This window comes from Drosophila novamexicana, unplaced genomic scaffold, assembly GCF_003285875.2.
Source record: "Drosophila novamexicana strain 15010-1031.04,08,12 unplaced genomic scaffold, DnovRS2.1 tig00000193-arrow-pilon, whole genome shotgun sequence".
In the NCBI taxonomy this organism is placed as follows: Eukaryota; Metazoa; Arthropoda; class Insecta; order Diptera; family Drosophilidae; genus Drosophila; species Drosophila novamexicana.
In genome coordinates, this window is record NW_020824787.1 from 4991492 (window position 1) to 5019437 (window position 27946).

At 39.5% G+C, this 27946-nt stretch overlaps 4 protein-coding genes across 4 annotated transcripts in view; 2 read left to right on the plus strand and 2 right to left on the minus strand.

Annotated features, from left to right (window-relative positions):
- Positions 1-1242: 1242 nt before the first annotated feature.
- Positions 1243-2282, plus strand: LOC115759273 (extensin-like). Its single transcript, XM_030700175.1, has 2 exons — positions 1243-2035; positions 2242-2282. The coding sequence occupies exons 1-2, from the start codon at positions 1243-1245 to the stop codon at positions 2280-2282; spliced, it is 834 nt and encodes a 277-aa protein (XP_030556035.1).
- A 341-nt stretch (positions 2283-2623) lies between these two features.
- Positions 2624-3894, minus strand: LOC115758552. The gene is made up of 2 exons (XM_030699249.1): positions 3400-3894; positions 2624-3333 (listed from the first exon to the last, which is right to left on the minus strand). Exons 1-2 carry the CDS (start codon positions 3805-3807, stop codon positions 2752-2754), a joined length of 990 nt encoding a protein of 329 aa, XP_030555109.1. The 5' UTR covers positions 3808-3894; the 3' UTR covers positions 2624-2751.
- Positions 3895-5246: 1352 nt separating this feature from the next.
- Positions 5247-8089, minus strand: LOC115758551 (sodium-independent sulfate anion transporter-like). Its single transcript, XM_030699248.1, has 3 exons — positions 7714-8089; positions 5959-7048; positions 5247-5893 (listed from the first exon to the last, which is right to left on the minus strand). Exons 1-3 carry the CDS (start codon positions 8083-8085, stop codon positions 5322-5324), a joined length of 2034 nt encoding a protein of 677 aa, XP_030555108.1. The 5' UTR covers positions 8086-8089; the 3' UTR covers positions 5247-5321.
- Positions 8090-14972: 6883 nt separating this feature from the next.
- Positions 14973-27946, plus strand: part of LOC115759274 — a 106202-nt gene continuing 93228 nt past the window's right edge. Inside the window, exons 1-3 of the mRNA XM_030700176.1 lie at positions 14973-16145; positions 16311-16872; positions 27492-27553. Of these exons, the coding sequence (XP_030556036.1) occupies positions 14973-16145; positions 16311-16872; positions 27492-27553 (1797 nt within the window). The remainder of the gene's footprint in view (positions 16146-16310; positions 16873-27491; positions 27554-27946) is intronic.

Here is a 27946-nt window from a genome sequence, read left to right on the forward strand (position 1 = left end):
GATTCCAGAAATTCGAACTTTTCGAAACCTTACAATTTTCGAGGAAATATCTTCTATATATCTTATATCTTCTGGAATTCTGGAATCTGGAATCGATTTTGGTTTAAAATTAACTTAACTAAAACGAATTGCCATTGTCTTTAGCGAATGCTTACTGTATCTAGTAAAAAGAAACATTGTTTCTTATTGCGAAATTATTCAGTATTTTTGCCAATTTCACTTTCATAATTTTTGAAATTCTTTGCTTCTATTGAGTTCACTTGAAATGCAATTAAGTTAGCTTGGCGAATAAGTTTTCGAGTATATGTATATTATATCATTAAATAAATGATCTTCCACACTAAGTTTATGAATGATATCAGTCGACTGGCCAGGCAGCATGTGTAGTATTTATGTCCTTGCCGTGTGCCATGCGCCACCCGAGACCATATATCACACACGTTTGGGTTTGCGTAGAGACAGAGACAGAGACAGAGACAGAGACCTTCAAAATGTTGACAGCTAGCTAATCTGGCTGTGCTGTGTTGTGTTCCAATATTTTGCACGATATTAATAATCATAGAGTGTAAATTATGTGCCACTAAAGTATATGCTAAACACACTGTGTGACAACTAAACTAGAAATGAAATCTTTAAAAAATTGGCAACTTAAAAGCGAGCACTTTCCGCCTCAAAAAAATGCTTGCGATGGCGTCAGCGCCAATTTTAAAAAAGTCGAATGAGAATAAAAGAAAAGCATCGAAATCGAGTGCGAAAAATCGTATAAACATTTAGCCCACTTCCGTTGGAAAATAGCACAATTTCATCAGAGCCAACCAAGAGACTAGGAATTTTAGAATAGGTCATGATTTATTTGTGTATTGACAGAATTGGGTTGCTTGCTTGCGCTCAGGTGATCGCTGGCCAGACTAGATTCGACTAGACTAGACTAGACTCTGCTTGAAGAATCGAGCCCATCTTCTAGAGTAGACTGTGCTGACAAAGACAAGCTGCACTAGACTCTGCTGAGGAATCGAGAGCATCATCTAGCTATCCCTTTCTATTTCTTCCTTTTATAAAACTCCCAACCTGCAGACTTTGCTGACCCAGTGTAACTATCTTTTCTGTACTCACAGTGTAATATGCCCATCTCGAATAAATAAGAAAGAGTTCCCTTGAAGTCAGCGTAACGTCAAAGTAAATAACCAATATAACCCAAATAAAAGTGAACCCCACGAAAGGCTGTGATTGCTGTGAAAAATAATGTCCGGGCAGCAACAGCCGCCGCCGCCGTTTGGCCATGGACCACGTGGCTGGAATCCACGTGCACCCAATGCCGCCTCACCGTCGCCCTCATCGTTTTTGTATCGGCCGCCGTCGCCGTGGACAACAGCGCCCAGTCCGCCGCCCATCATATCCGGACCGCGTCCCTTTGGGCATGCCATGTCGCCGGCACCGCAATTGCGCGGCCAGCGTCCCATGGGCAGCAGCAACAATAACAATATGCCGCATCCGCGTCCACAGTGGCCCGGCGGCAATCAGTCGCCGGCGCCGTATCAGCCACCGGGCATGTTCGAGCCGCCGGCGGGCTATCCATATGGAGCAGCGTCAGCGCCGCGTCCGTATCGACCGGCGCCGCTGCAGCAGCCGCTGCATCATCAGAACTCGTATGGCGGCCAGCCGACCAGCTCGTTTCAGCTGTCGCCAACTCCGTCGCCCATCGTTTGCCATACGCCCAGCTCGGATTTCACATACAGCAGCCGGCAGACGCCGCTGTCGCATCAGCAGCCCCATTATCCGCAGCCGGCGCCGCCGCCACAATATCTACGCCAGCCGGGCGGACCAGCACAACTGCCACCACAACCGAGACAACACGGACAGGATCAGATCGATTTTATTGGGGTGCCATTGGAGCCGCCGCAGCCCAAGTCATATGTGATCTATGACGATGAGGAGGAGTTTGGACCATCGACTGCCGAAATTATTGCGAATCAATCTCAGGACTACATCGATGAGAAGCTGGCCGAATATCAAATGACAATACTGCAGCTGCAAGGTGAGTGGCCTTTAATTATTGAGATATAATATTTCATTATATATATATATATATATATATTGGATATTTATGGGATATATAGATCAAAGTTAGGCAAAGGAAGAGAAGCGTATTTTGCACTCCATTTTGATCTCACCTTAGGATTGTCAAATTATTTCTTATTCCTCTTTGTTAGTCATCCTTAACCGTGCAACACACATTTCAAGTGTCGACTTTTCCCATATTCCTCTTTGCTCAACATCCGTAAGAGTGCAGAACGCATTTAGTTGCTCGGCTTTTTTCATAATATTCTTCCGACATTCTTAAGCGTGCAACTGAAAATCTATTCAGTTTATTTCATATTCCTTTTTGTCTGACTTCCTTGACATATATGTTCAGCTAATTTCATATTCCTCTTTGGTTAACGTTCTTGAGCGTAGATTTTGAAATGATTCTCTGATTGAATACAAATAAAATAAATAAAATACAACAAAAATCATTTTATTGGATTTATTTGAAGTACATCCAAAGACAAATGATATAATTTATTTAACTCAAAATAAATAATCCGTCAAGTATTATATAATTGAATAAAATATTGCTCACATACTGTTATCATATACCAATGTACTGTTATTATATGGTATATGGTACATTATTTTATTAGTTGGTATATTAGTATATATTTTTTAGTATTTTTTATGGTATTTAAGTGCAATATAACAATACAATTTCACTCACTTGGGAGTTACAACTTCAATCATCGAGTGAGACAATGTCATGTTCTCGAGTATATCTAGTAATTTTTGCACATCCTGCAGACAGGTGACCGCCTCGGGTGAACCGTTCAGGTTGACCAGTTTTCCATCGAAATTGACGGTGAATTGTTTGTGCTTGAAGATGACGACACGATCGTAGGGCACATGGCATTTGTTGCGCTCCTGAGGGGGCAGCTCGCGGCGGAAGATCACACAGGATGGCTGATACTTGTGGCGCTCTCTTTCGGGTATTTTGTGAACCTTCAGATCGCCGGTGAATATGGTCAAGGTGTGACGCTGCAGCACTGCCGGCGCCACCTTGTACAGTGTGACCTTGCTGCTCCAACCGTCGGATGGCAGCTTCATGTGCTTGGCAGCATTGGCCAGTTTGACCAATGGTAGTTCCAAATAATGTCGCTGTTGGCGTGTCTCGGATGGAATAATTTTGGGTCGAATCACGTACCAGGTGTCGTAGTAGGTCACCTGCTTTACAATATGCCCGTTCTTCTGGGATTGCGTGGTAGTCTGGTTGGCTGAGCTGTCTGGCTGGACCTTGGATTGCTGCAGCAATGGACTTGGCGAATTTTTAATGACCATGACTGCCTTATTGCTTCTCGAAGTTTTTACCAGATCAGGCTCGACTGCTGCTAGCTCTTCTTGCTCCTCTTCAGCGAGCATGGGACATAGCTCCTTGTCCATGCTCATCAGTGGCTGCATAGATTGCACATTTCTGCCCATCTCTCCATTGAGTATGCGCTGCACTGGCTTGATCTTCACGGCTCGACTTTCTGGCAGCATGTCACGTATAGGCTCTTGATTTTCATTATTCTCCTCGTTGAAGTCGTCAAAGAGCAGCTGCTTAAGTTTCTTGGGCCGGCTGTTGCCCGAGTCTCCAGTTGATTCCCTTGTTTGCAAATGATTGTATTCAATTTTCGGGCTCTGAACATTCGAATATTGTACTGCAAATGGTTTTCTCGATGGTAAGGCCAAAGGATCCGTGCCGGCCTGAGTTGCTTGAACCTTGCGTTTTCTCATTCTAAATTTGAGTGTTTTCACACGAATTGGCTCTGCTCTGAACGAATGCAATGCTTTCACTTTGGGCTCTTCTTCTTGAAAGGATTCGCCCCAGTTTGACACGTTTCGAACGTTAGCTTTCATTAAAACTATCGATACGTGTTATGATACCCAAACGAATTGTGCTAATCGATAGTTCGATTGTGTGTTTCTCGCAATCGATAGTTCGATAAAAGTACCTGTTAGTGCACAAATCAATGGCTTTCGATAAATGCTTATAAAATACAAAAGTGAATTTGTGCTAAAGCTGAATTAAATTGAAAATAAACATGTGTACTTCAAACAGGCGAATTGCCTATGGAAAAGGTATTTTAAGCATATGCTAAGCTACGTATCTTTATAGAGGTTCTACCACGCTAGGTTAGCCCAAAAGTTTTTAAAGGGAAATTGCATTGTCAATTGACATTTTCTTTGACACTTACATGTGTGTGCATATACACACTTGCTGGTCTCGCACTGCACTTGGTGCTGACTCAGCTTGGGGCCCGCGAATGTGTCACCTGAACTTGACCCAGTCGCCCACGTCGATCAATGTCGCCGCCTTATAGCGCCCAGTCTAAAGATGTCTAACATGTGGACAATTTTTGTGCTCTCAGTGAAATTGTCATGTTAGAAATGTATCGGTTTGGGTATACCCTGTAATAGAGTTCTACTAGTGTTGGTAAATGCAAATATATTTGTAAAAATATAATAGAAACTGGTAACATTTTGTTGACTTAACTACAGGCATTTAATATAAACAAAGACATTATTTATGTATACAAATTTGATCTAATTCTCATTTATTTTCAAAATATATTTTATATATATTTTCTTAAATTTTTTTTAGATATTATTGCGCTTAGAGCTTAACCAACCTTGTACTTATCTATTTTCCCTCATATATTATATACTTCCTTTCTTCATGTCATATCCATAACTTGAGGGATATTTAGACTTGGTTACAGCGAATCACCTAGTCAAGCACCTATGTCACCTATAGCACTTTTCCAATTCTATTTTTAGCCCAATTTGCAATCGCCAATAGAGCAAAGCATTAAATGTCTATGCATACTAGAAATGCCATTCAATATATGAACACTTTTGGTACTTCTGACACAATACATAAATGCAGAGTATGACACAAATGGTGCATATGTAACTATTTATTTTGAGATTTCTTTTAATTACACTAGCTAACAAACTAAACAAATTGTTTTTTTGTGGTCTCGTATAAAAATGCAAGTACAATTCTTATGATAAAAGGTAATTGTTAGTTTTTGCAAGCAATTTTTAAGGGTTTCTGGTACTCTCAAATATTCTAATGATAAAAAGCTGACAATAATTCAAATGTTTTTTTTTTTTTTTAAGTTTGAAGATAATAATATTTTATTAAGATATTATTAAAGCCTTTATGCACGATTCATATAAAATCCTGAGCAATATTATAGCACCTATATATATACATAGAATATTAAAAGAGCTTACTTGGCTGCCTAGCTCCTGGCCAGGCATAGTGTGCTGGCCGTGCTCACGCAATCCGGGCCCACGCCCCTCTCGACCTCTTCTGGGGTGTCCATCGAGTGCGAGCGATCCAATCCAGTCGAGCTCAGCTCATGGCTGAGAGCGTGCATGTTGTAGCAGAGCACCAGGCGTGTGTTGAGGCCCTCGAAAATGCTGACCACGCTGGGCTTCAGATTGAAAAATATGATCTTCTGCTGGCGCGCGCGAAAGTCATCAACCATGGAGGAGATGACCTTGGCGGCGGTAAAATCAGCCGCATAGATATAGGTGCAGTCGATGACAATGGGCAAGGTGGTGCGGCTGCCCGACTTGAGCACCATGGTGCGCAGAAACTCGACGGAGGGAAAGATTAGGCAGCGATCGGGCGTGATCTTTATGAACTGAATGCCCTGTTCCGTTTCCAGCTGCTCCAATACGACCTTGGGCCGTGCCGCATGGTAGAGAATAAACAGCTGATTGGCTGCAATTGCCACCAGGATGCCGATCTCCAGGGGCAGCACCAGGCAAGTGACAAATGCCAAGACACCAGGCACCAGATCGGAGCCTGCAAGAGAAGCGCACTTGAGCTGACGGCAAGTATAAGGATTAGCTGCTTTGCCAGCGACTCACGTTTGCTGCGCCACATGGGTATTACGATCTGGTACTGCACCTGAAAGATGACCGCCGAGATGAGTATGGCCGCGAGCACAGCTCGTGGTATAAAGCAAAAGTACTCGGTGAGAAAGCTGAGCGCCAGCACCACAACCAGACCAATATATAGATTGGACATGCTGGTGCGACAGCCACTGGCATTGTTGATGGCCGAGCGGGCCAGGCCGCTGTTGCTTCGATAGCCACTGAAGAGCGAGTTGGCAATGTTGGCCACGCCCGTGGCCATCAGCTCCTGGGTCATATCGATGTGTTTGCCCTTGGCGAAGGCCTTGCACACCGACGCATTCTCGAGCAGCGCTATGAGCGGCACGATCAGCAGGCCGTAGCCCAAATTGTGCACCATCTCCAGGAAAGTCTCGCCGGGCACAGGCGCAATGCCGGCCGTGGCATTGCCGGGCTGCGGCTCAATTGAGAAGGGCGGCAGCGCCAGCGTTGGCAGCCCCGGCGGTATATAGCCAGTCAAGACAAAGGGATTCCGGCCGCCAGCCTCCAGCTGCATGGCCAGCACAGTGGTGGCCAGCACAACCGTTGCATTCCTCGAGATGCCCACAAATCGTATCAAATGATTCACAGCACGCTGCCAGCCATTGCGTTGCGTCGGATCCTTGGCTCCAAGGCTCAGCCGGCCCAGGGCGCGCATGGCCAGCAGCAGCGCCACGCAGCCGAAGCCCAGGCAGCTGTCCGACACGCGTATATGGCCAATGTCGCCAATCATGCTGATCCAGCGCTGCAGGAAGGACACTCCATCGCTGTTCACGCCCAGAATGTACTTCATTTGCGAGGTGCACACTATCAGGGCCACGGCGCTCGTAAAGCCGGCGCTCACCGGCCCCGACACAAACTCCACCAGGTAGCCCAGCCGAAAGACCGCCATCAGCAGCTCTATGAAGCCCGTCAGAAAGGTGAGCAGCACCGAACGCTGCCAGGAGCCCTGCGCGAACTGGTAGGTCATCAGCGAGGCAACTGCAGTGCTGCCAATGGTGCAATCCTTGCAGGTGCCCAGCAGCACGTACACAAAGCAGCCCATAAACGAACCATACAGACCGTACTGTAACGGAAAACAGTGTTGGAAAGTTTAAGTGGAGGCAGCTTCGAATCAAGCGATTCATACTCTGTGCCTAGCTCAAATCAGGATTGTTTTGAAGAAGTTTTTTAACAAAACAAGCAATGCAAGTAAGAGTCCTCTAGACGGAACTAGGGCATAAACTTGTAACTAAATAATGTTACTAATAACACTCCAAATATTGGGACTCTGAAACTGTATTTGGATTACGTTCTGTAGAACTGTGACGAAATACCTACGACTGAGACTTTAAAGCTAGCAGAAAAATATTTTAGTGAGATTTGAATACACATTATTACTCCAACAAAACACATTTGAGTACCTTAAAACTGTGACTCTCAAACTGTTAGCAGCGGTCGATTGTATATTGTGAAAGTGTTAATTAGATTATTTCACAACGACTTTCGCTGCAAGTTCAAGATAAAGACGTTTTATACACCCAACTATAGGCACATAATTTCGGGCATGAAATGTGCGAATTTATTCAAATCCGAATCCAATTATTTATATGCATTGCGCACTTAAACAAAAAGCAGCTATTCTTGTATTTAGATTTATAATGAGCTTCTACTAAAACGAATTCTACATACGTCAAGATAAGGCTGACAGAAGCATATTTACCCAGACACACAAACACCTGTAGTTCTTACCTGGGGCGGCAAACCCACGACGCCCGAGTAGGCGAGACCTTGGGGTATGACCGTAAGGCCCACGGTGAGGCCCGCTATAAGATCGCCAAAGGCGTCGCTTCTGTTATATTTGGGCAACCAGCCGAGTATGGGCAGACGCTTCCTGAGCGTCTTCATGCGGCATAGATTGCTGCACTGGCGGCTGCAGCAGGTGTCGCTTGATTGATCATTTGTCACTTTGGCTGCCGCCAGCTGTTCGAGACTCTTGTGCTTGGAGGTGCGATGATCTGTGATCTGTATGAACTCTGTGGAGGAGCTGTGGAATTGTGCCTCCAGATTTTGGCTGAGTTCCGTTCTCTTGCGAAATGTCACCTCGTTTTCCAGCGTGGACATTCTAAACGTGTTGATTATGTGATCTTGACTGAGTAGAAATTAGGTGGAACTGATTATAAACCAGACCGATGCTGCGCTGCTGCCTCTGCTGCTGCCTCTGCTGCTGCCTCTGCTGCTGCTGCCAGCAGCTACTGCGGCATGCGGCTCTTATCGTAAGCCCCAACTTCTGTGTTTGTACAGCCAATGGCGTAGATGTGGGAGCGGGATATAGGTTGTATGTTTCAGTTATCTGCGCGTACAGCGACTATAAGGCCTCGCACGATGACGATGACCAGCCCCCCATTGGGGGGCCTGTTGTTTGTCCAACTGCCACAATTGTCAACGGTTGCTCCAAATTTTCCATTTATCAATCGGTCACTTGATCACAAGATCATATTATTATTGTTATTGGGCGCGCAAATATTGATGCATCGCGATATCTTGCTAAGTGCGCTATATGATGTATTTCACTTAGATATAGCATAGTAATCTATTCAAAACTACCAAAACGTATTTTAGTGCTCAGATATAATTTCACAACTAGCGCAAATGTAAAATGTAGGATATAGTCAAACGTTTTAATGTGATTTACACGAACTGTTGCTAGCTGCCAAGTCGTAAAGGTTTTATAGACATTTCAAACCGCGCAAGCTGCACTGAATCATTTTTACATATAACATATATATCACTAACTATTTAGGCTACCTTTATCATCGATTTTAGACTGTATATATTATATGTGTATATACCTTCAGTCCATTATTTCGTTTTTTGAATAGTTGCGCGCGTAACTTGCGCGAATGTAAATGTCCCCACAAATGTTCCGAACAATGCGTGTATTTATTTATATTTCCTTTTTATAAAATTTCCTTTTGTGTACATACTTATGTTCCCTAAATTTCCCCTTAAACATCGCCACAGATGCCTCTCTAGCAACACGTCAATTTACGTAAATAAATTTCCTTTTCATTAAATTTCCTTTTCTGCGTCAGGGAAAATCCTTATTACTAGCGATCATTAAGTTAAAGCAGACCAAAGCTGTTTGCTAAGACGAGGAAATTTATACATTTTTAACTCTCGATCACTTTTACATCTCGTTTTACAGTTTTATTAAAATTTCTACGTTTTTTAGAACTATGATGTATTTTTTTCTATGCATGTATGTGTTTCCATTTACTGTATGTATGTTTGTATATATATTGTATGCTTGTATATATACATTCTTATTCAAAGCCTAGGCCCAGATGGATCTATAGATCATGTCATCCAAAGGCATTGGTTCGCTTTATTCAATTACGCTGACAAATACAAGCAAACTATTTTCTAACAACAAAAAGTATATTGATTTTAAATCTCATCCTTACATTAATTTGCATTTGATCTTGTAATATTGTTCGTATTACCAAGCTGATGTTTTAGGCTAGATTTTGTTATTGTAAACGCTTTTGTGTGCCTCAACAAATCTGATCTGTTAACCAAAGTCAAATGCTGTGGTGATCACACTTTCCGTCGACAAGGCTTACGAGTATTAAAGCCTTTTGTTGAGCTATACGACTTGCATATAGTAAGTATATATACTATATATATATGTATATGTATATAGTACAACGGCAATGAGATCACTTTTTGTACTGAAACGCAGCTAGCCTGTGCCGCGTCTATTGATGTATGTATGCATGTATGTATGTGCATAATACACATACATGGGCGAATTGAAAAGTTGTTTAGAGACAAAGGCGCTGCGTGAAAATGCCTTTTCATGTTCGGATGATGCTAACGCTGATGTCACAAGGGAAATGCCTTCATTTTGTTATTTATAAATTGCATTTGCCTCGCTCTTTGTTGTTGTTGTTGTTGCAATTGTCTTGTTAGGCAACAAAGCCGGCCAAAAGACGAGAATTAAAATAAACACGGGCCAGTCGTATATATATATATATATGCACACTTTTATATATATCTTCATGTTTGGTATAATATGTCGACTAGGGAATCGGCTATATTTAGAGCCTTTGGTCGGCCTGCTTTTGCTGCTATTTTCAAATTTGAGCCGTTTTTCACATTGCACGAACTTGTCTTGTCACGCGGCGACCAAAAAAAAAAAAACGATTAAAAATAGAGTTTTAAGTTTTTGTCAGCATTTCTTTGGTTTTTCTGGGTTTTCTCATTGCAAACGTATATTTTAAATACCCTTGCAGAGGGTCTTATAATATTGTCGTGAAATGTGTAACGCATAGAAGGAGACATCTCCGACCCCATAAAGTATATATATTCTTGATCAGCATCAACAGCCGAGTCGATATAGCCATGTCCGTCTGTCCGTCTGTCTCTCAGTTTTAAAGCTATCTTAATGCAACTTTCTCTTCCTCTTTCTGTTACACGCAGCACATATGTCAAAACCATCTGGATCGGAACACTATATCATATAGCTGCCATAGGAACGATCGGTCGAAAATTAAGTTTTTGTATGAAAAAAACCTTTTGTTTTTAAAGATATCTCGACCAAATTCGGCATTTATTAGTTTTACTATACTACTCGTATATATGCAAAATCCTATTAAGATCGGACTACTCTATCATATATCTGCCATGGGAACGATCGGTCTAAAACTATGTTCTGAATTAAAAACCTTTGTTGTTTATCAAGATATCTTGACCAAACTCGGCATTAACTATTTTCCCTGTGCTTCTTAGATACGGGCAAAGCATTATGAAAAGGTTGGGTCTGGAAGGGTATTAGATCTTCGTGGTGCCGAAGATAGTCTTTTTTGCTCGTTATTTTTGAACCAATTTTCCGAGGGATTGTCTCAAGTATTTGTTGTTTTTTTGGCTTATTTAAAAAATAAGGGTTTATGTAGTCAAAATAGAACTAAGCATACATTTAGTATGAAATTAATTGGCAGATTTCTTTTGGTAGAAGATTTCAATTTAGAGCTTAAAGTGTAATCAACAAAAATACAGCAGATTAGCTATGATAATCTTCCGGAAATCTTCTGGAGTCGCCTTTCGATATCGACATCGATATATTTTCCCAATATACGATTGATTTATTTCTTAATAAACTGTCTATATATTATGTTATTAATTAGTTTGTCCTGCTTTAAATAACATAAATGTAATCTGCATAAGCTTATATAAAATTGAATTATAAACGAAATATTTATTCCTCTATTATGACGTGGGCGCATTCTGGATGTGTTCTCTATATTTTTAGCAGAGCCCACGGCACGCCCACTTGAGCAAATGTCTAACATATGAAATGAAATTCCTATAAATAGATATTTCGAAACTAATTTTAATATTTTCTGCACGTAAATATCGGTCACGAATGATGCCTTCTAGACATATGCAAATGCCGCAATTCAAACAAATCAAACTGTGGACAGTTCTCGGCGCGATTTTTAATTGCCTTTTTATGACTTTGGTAAATGTGGCTCTGTGTGTGTTTACAAAAATACTTTGATGGCTAATAGTCTTTATGGTTTACATAGCTTAATCTTTGTGCAAATATTTTGGCCACTCTTTAAAGCACCCGAATACCATTCGCTTTTTAATTGACTTTCCGTCTCATCTATTGATGCTTGAGCACTTGAGTTTCTATGTTTGGTTTAGAAACTAGATGAATGTCTATATACAAAAGCGCTTAAGTCAATATTTGAAAAATTAAAAATATAAAAAATAGGGGAAAAAAAAACTGTTCGTTTGCCTTTCCATTAAAGTGAGCAACTTTATGGTTAGGTGCGAAATAAATAGAATCGCATTCAGAGTTTATTTTTAGGCAACGAAAATATTGAAAAGTGCTGAAAACTGAAATGCGAAAGAGGAAACAATTGTTTATGCGAACAGTTTTTGCTCAAACCCAAACAGAACCTAGCAGATTGATCGATTTAAATATAGCCAAAAAGTCAGGGACGAAATCGCAGAGCGCTACAAAAGAAGTTCACAAAGTCAATATGTTAATAAGATCATAAACACCATAAAAATTAACAGTGCAGTGAAATTTGAACATATAAATACACAATATGAAAGTACCTAGGGAATTTTAAATTGGGATTTCTAAACAGATTTTTTTCGCATGTTAAAACTCGTTCTTAGATTTTTAGTATTTTGGCTGCCTAATTTGCCGCTATTTTATTTGAGAGTTATGGACTTGAAATTTTTTTAATATTTTCAGATTTAGAGCTTTGATGTTTGTCAATCAATACCTTAAAACTTTCAAAAACGCCGCATTTTATTTCGAGTACTCATATTTCAAGCCTAAAAAAAATAGTTTGAAGATATTTCAAAGGTTTTTTTATTCTTCCAAGCTACAGTATATAGTTTTTGTTGATAAAATACAGGACAGAATTTATTTAGCTGAGATTTTTATGAAATAAGTTTTGTGTTAAAGTACAGTTTATCTAAGATTACGACTAAATCCCCTTTTGACAACTGGCGTTAAAGAGTTAACAGCAGCTGTTCTCTGTTATTATTAAAATTACAATAGCTATTTATAGCCACGCCCCTGTTGCACTGTCAAGTGTTTCCACTTAACATTTTACGGCCGACAGTGGTTCGCGCTGTATAATAAAACTTACATGAACAATAACATATTGAAATTCTTGTTGTTGTTTTAGGGGCTGTCCAGATGTTGTAGCCACTATTGTTTACCCAATTAAATCATGTACTCGCTGTTGTTTAATAGTTTTAAGTGCTTGTTTTTATGGTATTTAACACGCCCTCTACAGCCTGTGGCATTTTAAATAGATCGTCTGCCAAGCAATGTTATTAGCTCTGCGCTGTTAACAGCTGTTAGTTTGATGACAGCGTCTACAACAACTGATTGATGCGAAATTCAGATAATATCATCAACAAAACATTAGTCGGGGCGACCTTATATTTAATGATTGCACAGATTTAGATTAGAATAATAATAATAAGTAGATGTCTGAGCATAACTAATTTGCCGAGTGGCAGGCAGCTTCAGGTTGTAAGGTCAACTTCTAGTTTTGACAACAATAAAACGCAATGCAATCACCAAAGCGTGACGTCATTAGACACACTCAACATGTTTACAAAAATAGCTCCGAAAACTTGTTTGTTTGAATGATAAACACAAGCCACGATTATGTAAGCTGAAAAATAAACATTTGTTTTGGTTTTGTGACTGGTTGATCGCTTTCATGAATGACTTTCATTAATTGCTGTAAGTTGAGCTTTATTATGTGCTATGACCCACTTTTTCGATGCGGGCGCCACTTAAAAACGGTACATATTTGCAGTTTGCCAAATGCTTTGTAATCGCTTTACGTGCACTTCGCTCGGGGTTAGATTACATGCACACATATTTATAAGTAAGTGTGAATGTGTGGAAGTAAGTTGGTTTGAACCAACCACCCAATGTCTGTAATTGGTATTTTCTCACGCTCATGATGTCACACACAGAAGGCGTAAAGAAACAACAATAACAAAGCAAAGCGCAATAAGAAGCTAAATATACTTAAATTTCACTAATACACATGCAGTAGTGTAGACACACGGAGCGAAAGAGAGAGAGAGCGCGGGTTGACATGAATGATTTATTACAATGAGAGCGTAATTGGGTGAGAGCGCAAGTTACAGTGCGTTTCTCATTCAAAACTTTACACCCTAATAAAAAAAAACAGAGCTTTTCTGCGTATCGGCATTTTTCATAGTCGTAGGGCAGTTTCGGTGACGCAGTTTTGTAAAATGGGGGTTAAAAAAGCAAGCTGAATGAATGAGCAACTGTAAAATTCATATCGGGAGTTGCAGGAAAACTATGCAATGGATTATATAATACTTGGAAAGTAGAGAATTATTACCAAAAGATGCAATAAGCATTGGGAATCAAGAGATCAGAAGAGAAATAAACTGTTTTATTTTTAATATTTGTTATTGTTTAACAATCAGATTTTAGTTGATTAAAATTTAAGATGTAATTAACAACAAAAAATATTACCGCTTGATGCTTGTACAATACCCTACTGCACAAGCCGGCAACTGCGCCCATGCTATGATAACACAAGCCGTTGGTTCAAAGGTAATACGTGCTGTCGGAGCGGTAAGCATGGCGTGGGTAAACATATACATCGCAATGCGTAAATAAAATTTATGCGCTCTCACAGTCGTACGCTCTCTTTCCACAACGGCTCTCGTTACGCTCGCGCGCTCTCTTCGAAATTTGAGCTTTACTACGATTACTGTAGTCCAGTCAGTACTCTGGGCTGCTGTTGCTGCTGCTACTGCTGCTGTTGCTGGTCTCTGGACAAGGCGTAGCACATTGACGACGACTCAGTATCGAACCGGCTTTCTACAACAACGGATTGGAAACGGAACAAATGAAACCTGAAGCTCGGCTATAATGTGTGTTGTCTGCTTGCCGAAGGCATGCCATTTTAGTCTGAGTTTAATTGTGTGGAGAAGTGGACTATAATATTTTGCCGAAAACTACATTAAAATTTATTCAAGGTTTACGAATAAAATACGTGTTTCTTCTTACCTAACGACGCGTGCGAGACTTCGTTGTTGTACTATGTGATATTGTGTTATATTGTGTTATATACAAACGAAAAAAAAAAACGAAAATCGAAGTTCCAAAAAGCTGCGGTGATTAAAATTTGTGGTGTGCTTTTAAACAAATTACAGTTAAATTGCGAGCAGGGCCAAAAGTGAAGGGCCACACAGGGGTTGTTCCCGGCAAGGAAAACTCTGTTCGTGGGGAAAGCTACTGGTGTTCGTGCTGTTGTTGTTGTTGTTGTAGTTGTCGTTGCGTGAGAAAAATCAATTTTGCATTTGGGCTGCCAAACGAACGGCAGCAGAAGCAGAAGCAGGACAAAAGGACAAGGCTGTGGCAGCCCAACCCAAATGACATTTTGGCCTAAGGACAAGCGTATTAAAGAACCGATGCTATCATGGCCGATAGCACAGATCCAGGCAGGCATAAGGATCCAACCATAGATGCCGGCGCTAGCAGTAGCGCGGAGGGACATGGAGCTGATGTGGGCAAGGACGTGCCCCCAATACCAGCTGTTCGACGTCGCCATGCGCATGAGCAGAAAACGACGGAGAATGTCGAGCAGGAAACCAAACAGCTGGAGACGTCCACAGTGACGCGCACGTACATGAAGACCATTACCACGTCATTGACCACCTCCAGCAGCAGTCTCGAGCACTTGGAGACGCCACCGCATCGCTTGCGCGAGAAGGTGGCCCAATATGAGAAGGTCTGGTCCGATGGCAGTGGCAAGCGCCCCGCCGAACTGGGCACGGACGAGCTGCGTCAGCAGCAGACGGACGACTATGATGCGGAAAATCCATTCGATATTGATGTGCATGAAATTGAGCGACGTTTGCGCGAGGAGCGACAACGCGGCCTGGCCGAAGCGGAGGCAGCCAAGCTGGCCTTTCAGCAGGTACACCTGCGCCAGACGACGCCGACACCGCGTCGCGTCGAGGTGACCAGCGAGCAGACGCCCAGTCCGTTTAATGTCACCTTGAAGACCACCAGTCGGCTGAGTCCTGGCGCTGAGCTGGGCAATGTTGAGGAGCAGCTGTCGCCTTTCAATGTCACGCTTCGCACCACACGACGCACTGTGAAAAAGGACTTATCCCGTCAAATGGAGCTGGAGCGTTTCCTGGACGGGGAGCGTACGGTGCGCGAGGTGCAGGCGGCGGATGGCGTGCGCACCATTATCACCTCCTCGAGGACCAGCGATGGTGGCTATACAGATGAGAAGATCTATCGCCATGGCGAAGGCTATGTGTCGCCGCGCGATTCGCCCTCCTGGTCGCGTTCCAGCATCTCCAGCGAACGTTCGAGCGTCACCTCGCCGCACAGCGTCGACATGACCGCGGGCGGCAGACGTATATTAATCAAACTGGAGGATGAACTGGAACCACAAGCAAGTGGAGCAGCCGGCTGTGAGCATGGCGAGCAGCGCGATGAAACTGACGGCTCGGTGCGCGCACGCATTAGACAATTTGGTGGGCAGGACGAGGATGCCATGGCAACCGGTAACATTGACATTACCGTGGGTAGCAACCCACGCAGGCGGCAGCGTTTGTACCAGCAAACAACATTGCCGGTGGGTGGCAACGGGACAACGCCACAACAACAGCAAGAGCGGGAGTGGGAGCGGGAGCAGGAGCAGAAGCAACAACAACGGGCAACGCGTCCAAGCGAACTGTCATGGCAAACGGGAAAATCAACAACAAAAACAATGCTAACATCCACGCCGACTGGCACGAAGGAGCAACCGCAAATGGCAACGCCGGACGAGGTATTCAGTCCAGCTGCAACGTGCCAATTGCGCGGTTCTTCGACGGAAGAATCCCGTCAAATTGTTAGCCACAAAACGATAACCAGCACAAAAACAACAACAACAACAACTCAGTCGTCCGATAGGTCCGAAAGGAAGTCCTCAACGTCGCGTAAATCAATCGGTTTCAATTCCCCAAGCCCCTCGGGCAATATCTCGTTTACCGCCTCGCAAATACGCATCAGAGACGACGTCAACGTTGACGTCGATGCGGACGTCATCGATAACGATTCCGATACTGAGGGTGTACCGGCCAGCAGTCTTGTGATTGTGTCCACGCCCACGCGCTCCACAACGCCCTCATCGGCGCACGCCTTGAGCGGCATTGGTACTTTCAGCAAGAGTCTGCGTCAGGATTATCAGACTCAAGCGACACAAAGTAACCGCCACAACGAATCCGAACACGAATACCAGGAGTTCCAATCCACCATGGCGTCGATCAATTTCGCACGCAGCAATTCCCAGTACGACAGTCACATCAAGGAGAAACGAGGTAAATTAGACAGACATTCGTTTTGAAATCCCTCAGCTAGATGCTGAAATATCAAGAAGTTGTTTTTTCGTGAATCGGTTTACGGTGCGGTTCTTTGGTTCGTCACGTCCATAAACTCCGTTTTTGGTTCCTCTCGAACAAGGAGTTCATAAAAAGTGTCACCATGTTATTCTTTTGGCTTCTCTCGTTATTTTCGTCTCGAACTTTTAATCAAACAAAGAGTTCATAAAAAGTGTGGCCATATTATTCTCAAAACAAATCTATTTTCTTATCGGTTTACGGTTCGATTCTTTGGTTCTTCATGTCCATATACCCAGGTTTTGGCTCCTCTAGTTATTTCCTCTCGAATATTTTTATAAAACAAAGATTTCATAAAAAGTGTGGCCATACTATTTTATAAAAAATTTCATTTGTTTTAAGTATTTGTTTTTCAACGACCCAAACTTTATTCAAATTATTTTCTTGAAATATATCCAATCCAAAAACTGAATTAGATTATGAACTAATCGATTAGCTAGCCAAATTACAACCTAAACTTAGTAAGTTTTTGTGGCAAACGTGTTTCAGGTTTGGTTAATAGTGAAATGGGATTACATTTTTGGGTCCACCTAGGGTTCGATTCCATACCACTTTGCTGCCTCGGTTAGCATTGTTGCCATTAGGCAATCGATCATCTGATGGCAAATCAGTTGTACATGTCCTTCACTAGCTTGATTAGCTTTTTGCTGCTCTCAATTCTGTCATATCACTTTTTTTCCGAGTCGACTAAGTGTTTTCTGTTGTTATCGCATAGCTATGCGTGTTATATAAATCATTCATTTGCAAATAATTTTTTTTCGCAATGTTTGTTTTTTTTTTTTTGGTTTTTGGCCAAACTGATAAGGCACCATAGGTGGAAGCGCAAAGTACATTGATATTTCAATTATTCAAATTTTGTAACTTCCGACTCAATATTTGTGCACTGCACTTAAACCAACAAAGGCAATTGCAAATATGTTTGGTTAGTTAATAAAAATATGAAGTATCTTAATGTAAACATGTAGCTTTGCTTACACTTTAATTGTTATTTGTAGCTTTCCACCCATTTTCCGCGGTTGCGGGTGGATCCTTAAAATAAAATGAAATTGAAAGTTAGCATTAAGCTGATTGAAATTGGATGGAAAGTCTGTATAAAGCTGTTTGGATTAAAACTAAACCTTTGCTTAGGCATGAAACAGTGGTAAAAAAAGGTGCCATAAAATGTGTCATGCAAATGACGCGCATTTGCTACCCTTGAGGGTGCTTAAAAGACAATAGCAAGAAATGTGTTTCCTGCATTTTCACCCTCAAATGTCAAATTGTTCAACAACTCCAGCGTTGAACTTCTTACGTCATAAATATCTGGTAGTCCGATCAATTTAGTTCATATCTCTCAAGGGCTGTGGGTGAAAAATCGCCAACTTTACGAATCTAAACAATAATCGCAAGCATATTAAAGCAAAGGTTTTATCTGGCAAAGAAAAACAATTAACTTGGCAACATTATGAAATGAAAATGAAATATCAAATGGAATGCCGGTTTTGGCATTTCGATTCGAGTCTCGAATGAAAATACGGCTTAGCTGTGCAAAAGTCTCATTTGTTGGCAATAGAATAAATTTATTTATTTCCCGCGGGTTTTTTATTGTTTAAATGTTTAATTATCATTTACCCTAAACGTTGGACATATTTGTAGGATATTATTATTGCTATCATTAGCATGACATTGGAAAATTATATATTTTAACTATGAGATGGCTTAAAACGGTTTGATTAGAGAAAAGATAATATTAATAGTATGAATATAGTCTTTGAAAAAATACTATACAAAACGTTCATAGAGTTCTTAAAGATTCTTTACTCAAAAGTGCAAAAAATCTTTGCTCAAAAATACGAAAGTTATGGATTCCAATTTCTGAGCATTGTGAAATTATTTAATAGTGATCCTTATAAAGATGATATTTAGGAATTGCTCCCCTATATATATATATATATATATATATATATATATTTATTTTTTTTTTATTATAATGAGCTCTTATTATTTGTATGGCTTCTGGCATAGATTGGGCTGGTTAGTTGTGGTCATTGAAGGTCAAGGTTAATGTGTTCACACGTTGTGTTTCGGGCCTAGTCTGTGCGTGTGCGTGTGCGTGTGTGTGTGTGTGCTTACTAAATAAATTATTGCAAGGCAATCGATAAATTTGTTTCCAAAAATGACATCATCAGCTGCTCCTGCTTTGGGCTTTACTTATACGAATTGTTGTTGTTATTGTCGTCAAACTAAACTTTTACTTGGCAATTTATATTATATTTATATGTGCACGCAGTGCGTTTGTTATGTGTATTTACCCCCAGCTGTTGGCAAGCAGCAACTGGCTGTTACCTCTTTTTTATTTTGTCCTAGCCCGACAATTTATTGGCAGCCAAATCCACTCGAAGCAACCACCCAACAGAGCGTGTTGTTGCAGCTGCGTGAGGGGGCGTGTGGTCGGGCCAGGGGTTGGATTTGGTAAAGAGGCTTGTTGGCTTTTAGGCTATTATGTGACCTCCCGCTGATCTGTTATTATGTTAGGCACAACAAGCAATTAGGTGTCTGATTGTCTCGCTAACTGTCTGTGCTGCCATTGGCTCGACGTCTGGCTACACTTGTCGCTCAGATACAAATGTATCTACAATGTATCCACGTTTTGCGATTATTAGGTTCGAATGCTGCTGACATTCATGCGTATCTATTAATAACAGATATTTATATATGTATGTGAAGAGTAGGTGTGCTTATGATTTGTCACTTTCAATGTTCTACTTTAACGGGGTCATTTTGTTATTTATGCAATTGATTTTTCTGGCCTGCAGCGTTTACAGGGTGTCTAAAACGGGGCATTCAAGTTGCAATTAAATTTAAATATTTGTGTATTAATTTGTCGCATGTTATTTAACAGATCTGTGTCTATTTTTATTTAATATAGTTTAGCAACAAATATGCTAATCTCTTATATATATTATTCCTTTCCCAAGGCATTATTGTATGCGATAAGCGGCATGATATATTTTGGGTTCGATTAAGTAATGGCATATATATTAATTTTTGCAACAACAGCGCCTGGTAGATAATGTAAAATAAATACATAGTCTCTATAGCTTGATCTTTTGTATTAGAAGAAAATGTTGTATGCCAATCTATCTTGTCTAAATATATATATTCAGCGAACTCCTTGGTCTGATTCTGTAATTTATATTTTACGCTGATCGATGCAAGAGAATTCGATTCCCTGGTTAGTCATATAAAGCCTTCATAGTACCCTTTTGCATTCTTAATTCCGTTAAGAAGTATCTACAAGTCATACCCTTGCAGTATCTCAGCCGTTTAGTTCGTTAGTCGATTTAATGTGACAATTAGTTGGCATAGATAAAGTTTGCGTGCATTTCAGACTTTCTTTCGATGTTCTTTCTGTTAGGGAAATTGGTTGTTAGCGTCAACGGCATCCTGTCAATATGTATAGATTGCGTGTTTTGGCCACTTTTTCTTCTTCTGTTGTTTGCTTTAATAAATTTGAGCAAAAATGCACATCGCGAGTTTCAGTGATTGAGTGTTATGGGCCATACACAATGCACAGCACACGATAGTCGTTCTGGGACTCTTAACGAATTTATAACCTATACGTCATGGCATGTCAAATGTATGCTAATTGACAAGCTATACATGTACATAAACATATACATATATATAAATATATATATATATTGTATATGTGTATAGTATGTGCTTAGTATCTATAAAATTATTGATTGGTTCGTTGCTTGGTTGCCTTTGCGTTGAGCTCTATTGGTTTTTCTTAGCACAAGAGTTCTATTCAGGTCAATCAAGAGCTTAAGAGCTTAATGCAATTTTAATTTGTTATTCGAAATTGTTAGCAAAATTCCCGTTAAACATCAGTTACTGTGCCAAGCAGTAAATCATCCATTCAAGCCAGAATTCAGGGCCAAAAGCTTGGCTTAACTTTCATCATTTGAATATGAATGTGATTCCGATTTGTTGACATTTCTCAATGCTACATGAAAACGAAATTGAATATAAGCAAACATGCGAAATAACAATAAATAGCAGCTACTAAGTGGAACATGCACGAGTTGGAAATACCCTATAAAAAGTTTTGATTTGTCAAAATATAGACACGTACTCAGGTCTTTAGAATATGATATACTGGATGCCTGACAAAGGTCTACGTAAAAAATTAATTAAATAATTCTCAAACGTTTATTAAATGCCATATGTGTGCTGAATATCGATATTTATCGATTTCCTCTACATTTAATGTATCGTTTATTAACTGACAAACGAAAATATAAATGAATGTCGATTCGAAATAAGGCGTATCTTTCGTTTATTAACTGCCTTATTAAACTAGGGTCGAATGTCGGTGTTCATCGAGTTTTAATCAATTTTATCAATCGTAAAAGACAAATGCAAGAATATATATTAGGTGTCTGATTGTCTCGCCAACTGTCTGTGCTGTCTGTCTACACTTGTCGCTCAGATACAAATGTATCTATGTATTCACGTTTTGCGATTATGTTCGAATGCTGCTGACATTCATGCGTATCTTGGCTATAATCTTCTGTCTTCTCACAACAGCTGCATAATTTCGTTATACCCCTTCTAACATATTTGTATAGGGTACACAGAGTACTCAAATGGCGTTATCTATCTCTCAAAATCAGTCTGTCAAATGCCCAGAACGATCCGCAGCCGTACAACTGTCTGTCTGTCGGTCTGACTGTTTGTCTGTTGCGCTGTTTTTGTGAGATCATCGTTGAATTATTTATTTATTGATGTTGTTTGTTGTTGTTTTTTATTATTGTTGCTGTTGTCGTTGGCTTCGTTAGTTGCTGCCAGTGTCAATATGTATTGTGTACTGGTCTTAACTTAAGCTTTAGCGGCTTTTTAATTGATGCCTAAAATGTGGTTACGACAACTTGAAAGAGCGAGGGAGCGAGAGTTGGCGCCCCGCCGGGTGTTATTGAAATTTGAACAGCGTTTTGTAATTTAAGCAGCGATAACAAGTTTATCGAAGTGAATATTTTTTCAAGTGCACACAAATTTTTGCACACTTATCTAGACTATATTTTTTGGTCAGCAAGACGACTTAACCCAGAAAGCATATGTGGTTAAAATCTTCTTCAAAGCGAAAGACACCCACATGAAAGTGGGCTAAGATTTTTCAAAGTTTTAGTTCTGACAGCTGCTGCGCATGTGGCACAGAAAATTATGGTAGGTTGTTTAAGAAGTATGCAAAAAAGTGTATCTTCCACTTTAGCTGATCCGTGGGCTGTCTTCTGAAATCTTTTTATGGTGTGGCTCTCTCTTTGGGGTTTTCTAGTTCCTCTTTTCTCTTTTTTTTGGGTGGTTTTCGTGCTTAATCATTTATTTGCCTTTGCTATCGCTATCTGCTGGGTTAGTGAATGATATTCATAGAATAAATAAACTTAAACGCTTTTTATTTCCCATATGTGTGTACATATACACATATATATGTGCTTATGTACTGTATCTTTATTAAAGACATGACGCAATTCATACCTATGTGTATACCTAATAGCTCTGAGAGACAATTTATGACATGCCATTGGCCATGTTGCCGATGTGTGTGAGTGAAGCTGGCAACCTGTGGAAATGCATTCAAGCGTCAAATATTTCATATGAGGTGTGCTCAGCGAATTGCAACGAACATATCTTTAATCACATAAATTCTTAATTTGCCGATCACTTGTCGCCCACAGGTGTAAGCTCGCGGGAACACACCTCACCGTAAATAAAGCTTAACAACGAATTTAAACACTTGATATAATAATTTTTAAAATAGCTCTATTTAAAACAAGTTTGTTTTTAAATGTGCACTGAATTTTCAAGAGTATAAACATTAAATGACATTACTAAAATTTAGGAAATCGATTTCATATACTTGGGCATAATTTAAAGAGCTGCTCAAAAGGCAATGGCATTATTAAGAAAACTTTTTCTACTCAACGTAATGTAATTTTTAGGAAATTATTTTTATTACATATTTTCGTACATATATAATAATTCTTTTGCCATATATGTATATATAAGCGAAACAACATACCACAACCTACTTTTCGATCGATCGTTCCTGCAAAAGGTGTCCTTGTGTTTAAAACTGAGAGAAAAGTTCGCATAGAAACAGACAGATGATCGAATGGACAGACGGACATGGATATATGAATTTGGCTGCAGATGCTGATCTAAAATACATATATTTCATGGGGTCGGAGATCTCTCCGTCACATTTCTTGAAACAATTTTAATGCACTCTAGTACAAAAATACTTTTGGTAATTATGTGCGATTAACATAAATCTAAAAGATTGTAAAGCTTCTTGATGTGCTTCAAACTCGGCAAACACTGGCCGCTGCAGCATTTTAAAGCAAATAAACAATTAATTATAGCCACGGAAATGCTGCACACTTCTACATACGGCATATTTCCGTTAGCATATGGTTAATATCTTCCAAATACCATTTTCATCCCCCCGCAGTAACCCTTGGGCTCGCAACTCTTCAGACAGACGCATTTACAACATGCTCGACGGTATTTTGTTTATGCAAATGCGAACAATTTTGTGGCTTTGTGGGGGAAACCCAAACAATTGTGCTTTGCATAAACGTAAATAAACTATTTTTACACATTATTTGCACATTTTTAAAGTTTGTAATTGCTTTTCTATTCGTGTGTGTGTGTGTGTTTGTGTGTGTGTGCAACTAGGCCAACTTCTTAGACAGCTTCAAACTTTTACTAACTGTTTCTGCAACTTTTACTCTTCTGCTGTCTTGAGTAAGTGCTTAAAAAAGTTTTTCACGCCCAATAAAATTGTTAAAAAATATACATAAATCGTTAAAAGTTTAAATATAGATGTATTTCTTTTCAGTGAAGCACAATTTAACTGCGCAGAGCTCATTAGAGCAGCCGAAAAAAAAGAGCGTAAATAATAATCAGCTGCCGCCGCATCATTATAATTATGTTCATTAACTTACTGACTGAGTGAACCATTGAAAAATATCTGTATACAAAAGACAGCGGTTCGTCTTTTTTTTTGTTTTTTGTTATTGTTTGTTTTCTTTTTGGTCGTTCTTTGAATAATTTGTGCTGGTTGGTCTTTAGCTTTGCCCGTGGGTTATTATACCCTAGATCCATTCAAAATGGCTAACAGGGGTATAATGTTTTTGTGCAAGTGTATGTTAAAGGACGTAAAAGCATCTCAGAGGCCATAAAGTATATATGTTCTCGATCAGACTCTAAAACCAACTCGATCTAGCCAGTACACAAGGATCTTACAACCAATAAGGGCTAGAGACTGCTAACGTAGGTCCTCCTAAATGCTTGTCGAATAGAATAAAAAGGTCAAGTTTCTTCCATTTTATAGCTATCGGCAACCCCCCCACCCTTTACTTAGAGCTGCATTTGGTATTGGTAGTAGAAGGTTCAGGGTATCCCCTAGTCGGGCACTCCCATCTAGAGCACACTTACTGTATTCTTGATCATTTTCAGCTTATTTGTTGCTTTGCCTTGTCGATCGGTTTTTTACATGGTTGGAAATGGAAATTTACAAGATACCCAAAAGTCAATCAACCTTAGCCTACATTTATCTGTTAATTGTTCTTGGCATTTCGCCATGCTTTGTGTGTGGCTTGATCGTGTGTAAATATCGAATATTTCCTAGCTTTTACTTTTTATTTCCATTTGAATTAGTTCCCCAATTGTTTAAGGTGTTCTGAAACTAAACAATTATAATTGCCTTTATCTTTAATTATAGGTTATTTCCGCCTGGCCTAAATCTTCGGTGTACTTAGTTTATTTACGAACGAATGCAATTCTTGCATAAGTTCACAGCTTGAAATTTAAATTTTTGGGATAATAAGTAGTTCTTTTTATTTATTTACTATGCCTACAGGCACGCCTCACAAAAGTTGTGGGCAATAGCTAGTGTAAATTGTTGTTAATAAATTTAAAAAAATATATATTGGAATTCCGAAGTTGTGACTTACATACTTAAAAATTAATTGGAAATAGTTTATATAGCCATGTCCGTCTGCCTATACGTCTGTCGGTTCGTCCGCCTGTTTTAATACGAAGTCCGCTCCTTTATCGCGGGCTGTACATATGTCGGAACTAACAGATCGGACAACTATATCATACAGATGCTATAGGGACGATCGGTCGAATAGTAGGTTCTTGTATGTCAAAATATTGACTATGCTTGACTATGCTCGCATATCTGCAAAGTCGTACGGCAAATGTATACAAGGGTATTAGATCCTCGGCATTTCCTTCTTTCGCGTTTCTTGTTTATTTTTATTTATTTTGTATTGTATGTAGGCTTAATTTGTGTTATCTGGTATTCGGTTTCAAGTGCATTCTTCTTTCTTATCTTTGCAACAATTAGCGAAAGTATTTGTTGATTAGAAACATTTATAATGCACACACGAATTGTGATTTTACAGAACAATGAACAAAGCTAAATAAGAACTTATCAACATTTTTGGGTATACATTTATTTTTGGAATCACACCATACTTATATAGATATGCGTACACATATACGTATGTATACGTACATATGTATACTTAATTGTTAACTAGTTTTCAAATCAAACGAAAAAAAAATAAATAAACAAGTAAATGCCGATAAAGCTAAAACTGCTTTTGGCTGCCTTTAATTTATTCCCATTGCGTCGGTTTTTGGAACACCAAATTCAGGTTTAATTAATTTGCAAGACGAGTAGGTAGCCAGGCAACAATTTTGGCCATAACAGCTTTATTTTGGACAACAAATTTCAAATTTCTGACCATCAAAATAAATATACACACATGTGTGTGGAAGCTGGACAAAATTCATTTTTGGCCTTAAGATAATTTAGAGAATTAGAGAACAATTTTTCATTCAGAATATTCCTTTGTTAGTGTTTTTAATAAGCTTATGTAAGAACTTATTTCAAATCTTGTTTTTGAAAATTATATATCAATAAACAGGTGACGTACGAGTAAAACCAGACAAAATTCACGTATTCAGCTTTCAGAATTGAGAACTAACGATTTTAGAATGTTTTTCTAGGTGATAATAAACTTGCCCCATTAAATATTATGTATTTGGTATAGAACATAGTACAGGAAATACTTACAAGCTATTAGAAACCTCTTAAGTTTATTGCACATAAATTGTCACACAAAATTCAAGTTTACTTTCTTCATTTGTTTTACTTTGCTTGGGTGTGAGATTTATTAAGACAAGTCTGCAAAATGTTGCAATTTCATTGCTTAAATTTTGTTCAACATGAGATATAGCTATCCGTATATATAAAGCCTAATATATACGATGCTTATGTGACTTTCAGTTTCTTGCAAATTGCTCAACCTTGAACTAATTTCTATTTAAATAATCTTTTGTCAACTTTTCATCTGCAAAAAATTGCGTCACACGCGCAGCTTGAACACACAATTTATTTGAAAATTTCAAGAAAAAACAAATTTTTCTAATTATCATTTATTTGAATGCGTAATCGAATTTGCCATGAATTGTAAATTGCGGCAACCAAATTAACTATAAATTGTTGACATTCGACGAATGCAGCACAAGTCTGTCAAATTACGTGAGAATTTGTTTCTTTGTTTGCTTGATTCTCCATAATTTGATTTGTACAAATTGCAGAAAATTTTCCATTTTGAAAAATGTTGGTATTTTGTTGCGGGAAATCTATTTTCGTTGCATATTATAGACATGCGTTTGGCCAGCCGCCAGATTTGAGAGAAACACCACGCACTATGTCATATTTGTTTTGTGCCGAAACAGGGATTTCGGGGTACAATTTTGATGGGGCATGATGGGTATGCTCAGACAGCTGCCGCTTTACGACAGCCAAGAAGCCATTCGGCTAGCCATTAGAGCTGCACTCTTGCCCAAAACTGAATCACAAACGTATGCAAATGTATATGTACATATATTTATTGTTCTTTGTCCATTTCGATTTGTTAATTATTTACGAATTGCTGTTTTTTAATGCATTGTTTATGCTTTCAATTTGGTGTGCTAAGAATTAAATGAAGGTAATCAAGAAAATCTGTTGAAAATGAGTAAATGTTTATGTTAACAAATTGCGCGCCTCTTGCTTGACGCACAAGGGAAAAGGTTAATAACATTTTATATTAATTATTACAAAGTTGAGTTTTAAAAGTTCAATTTCACAGCGTATCTCAGCTGTTGGCATTTGGGGCCAACATGATGTCATCGTTGTGTTAATTTCAGTTAATACACACTCTAAATTACTGATAATTCAATTAATGCAAACATTAGCTACATGTGTCGGCAACTTTCTGACCTGGGTATCCACTTACTGGGAAATGTATCTTATCGCTTGTCTTTAGACGGTGTCTTGTTTGTGGGCGTCGCCTATCAATGCCGCCGTCTTCGGCGACTCTTGGCAATTTTCGCTTGTCTTACGTTTAATTACATAGAATAACATCGAAACTGTATACACAATTTTCTTATGTTTTCCTTTCGGCATTCTCTTTTTTTCAATTTCATTGCAGAGGAGCAAGAACGTGTGCAGAAGAAGACATTCACTAATTGGATTAATTCATACCTATTGAAGGTGAGTTATTTGTCTTTTCAATGTCTTTGCATCAGTTTAATCGATGCGAAGCTCAATTTATTTTGTTATCTACATTCTCTGGCATTGAAATTTGCATGTCGATTTGCATATCAGCTAAAAACAAAACGTGCGAATTCGGGAATTGCGCGCGGCCATGAAAGTTATTTGTTGAGACGGCGAGAAGGGGAGAAGGGGTGTCTCTGCCCCGTTTATATTTCAGCGTTAAACATTTTGCATTAATAAATTATATAATTTTATTAAAATTGGCCCGCTGCCTTGTGAGATGGCCAAGATACTTTTGCGTGCACCCAACTGGCAATTGGCAATTGTCAATGCCAAGTTCAGTTAGATTTGCAGCTGACAAGCGACCGTCTTCTAGCCCACTTTCACCTG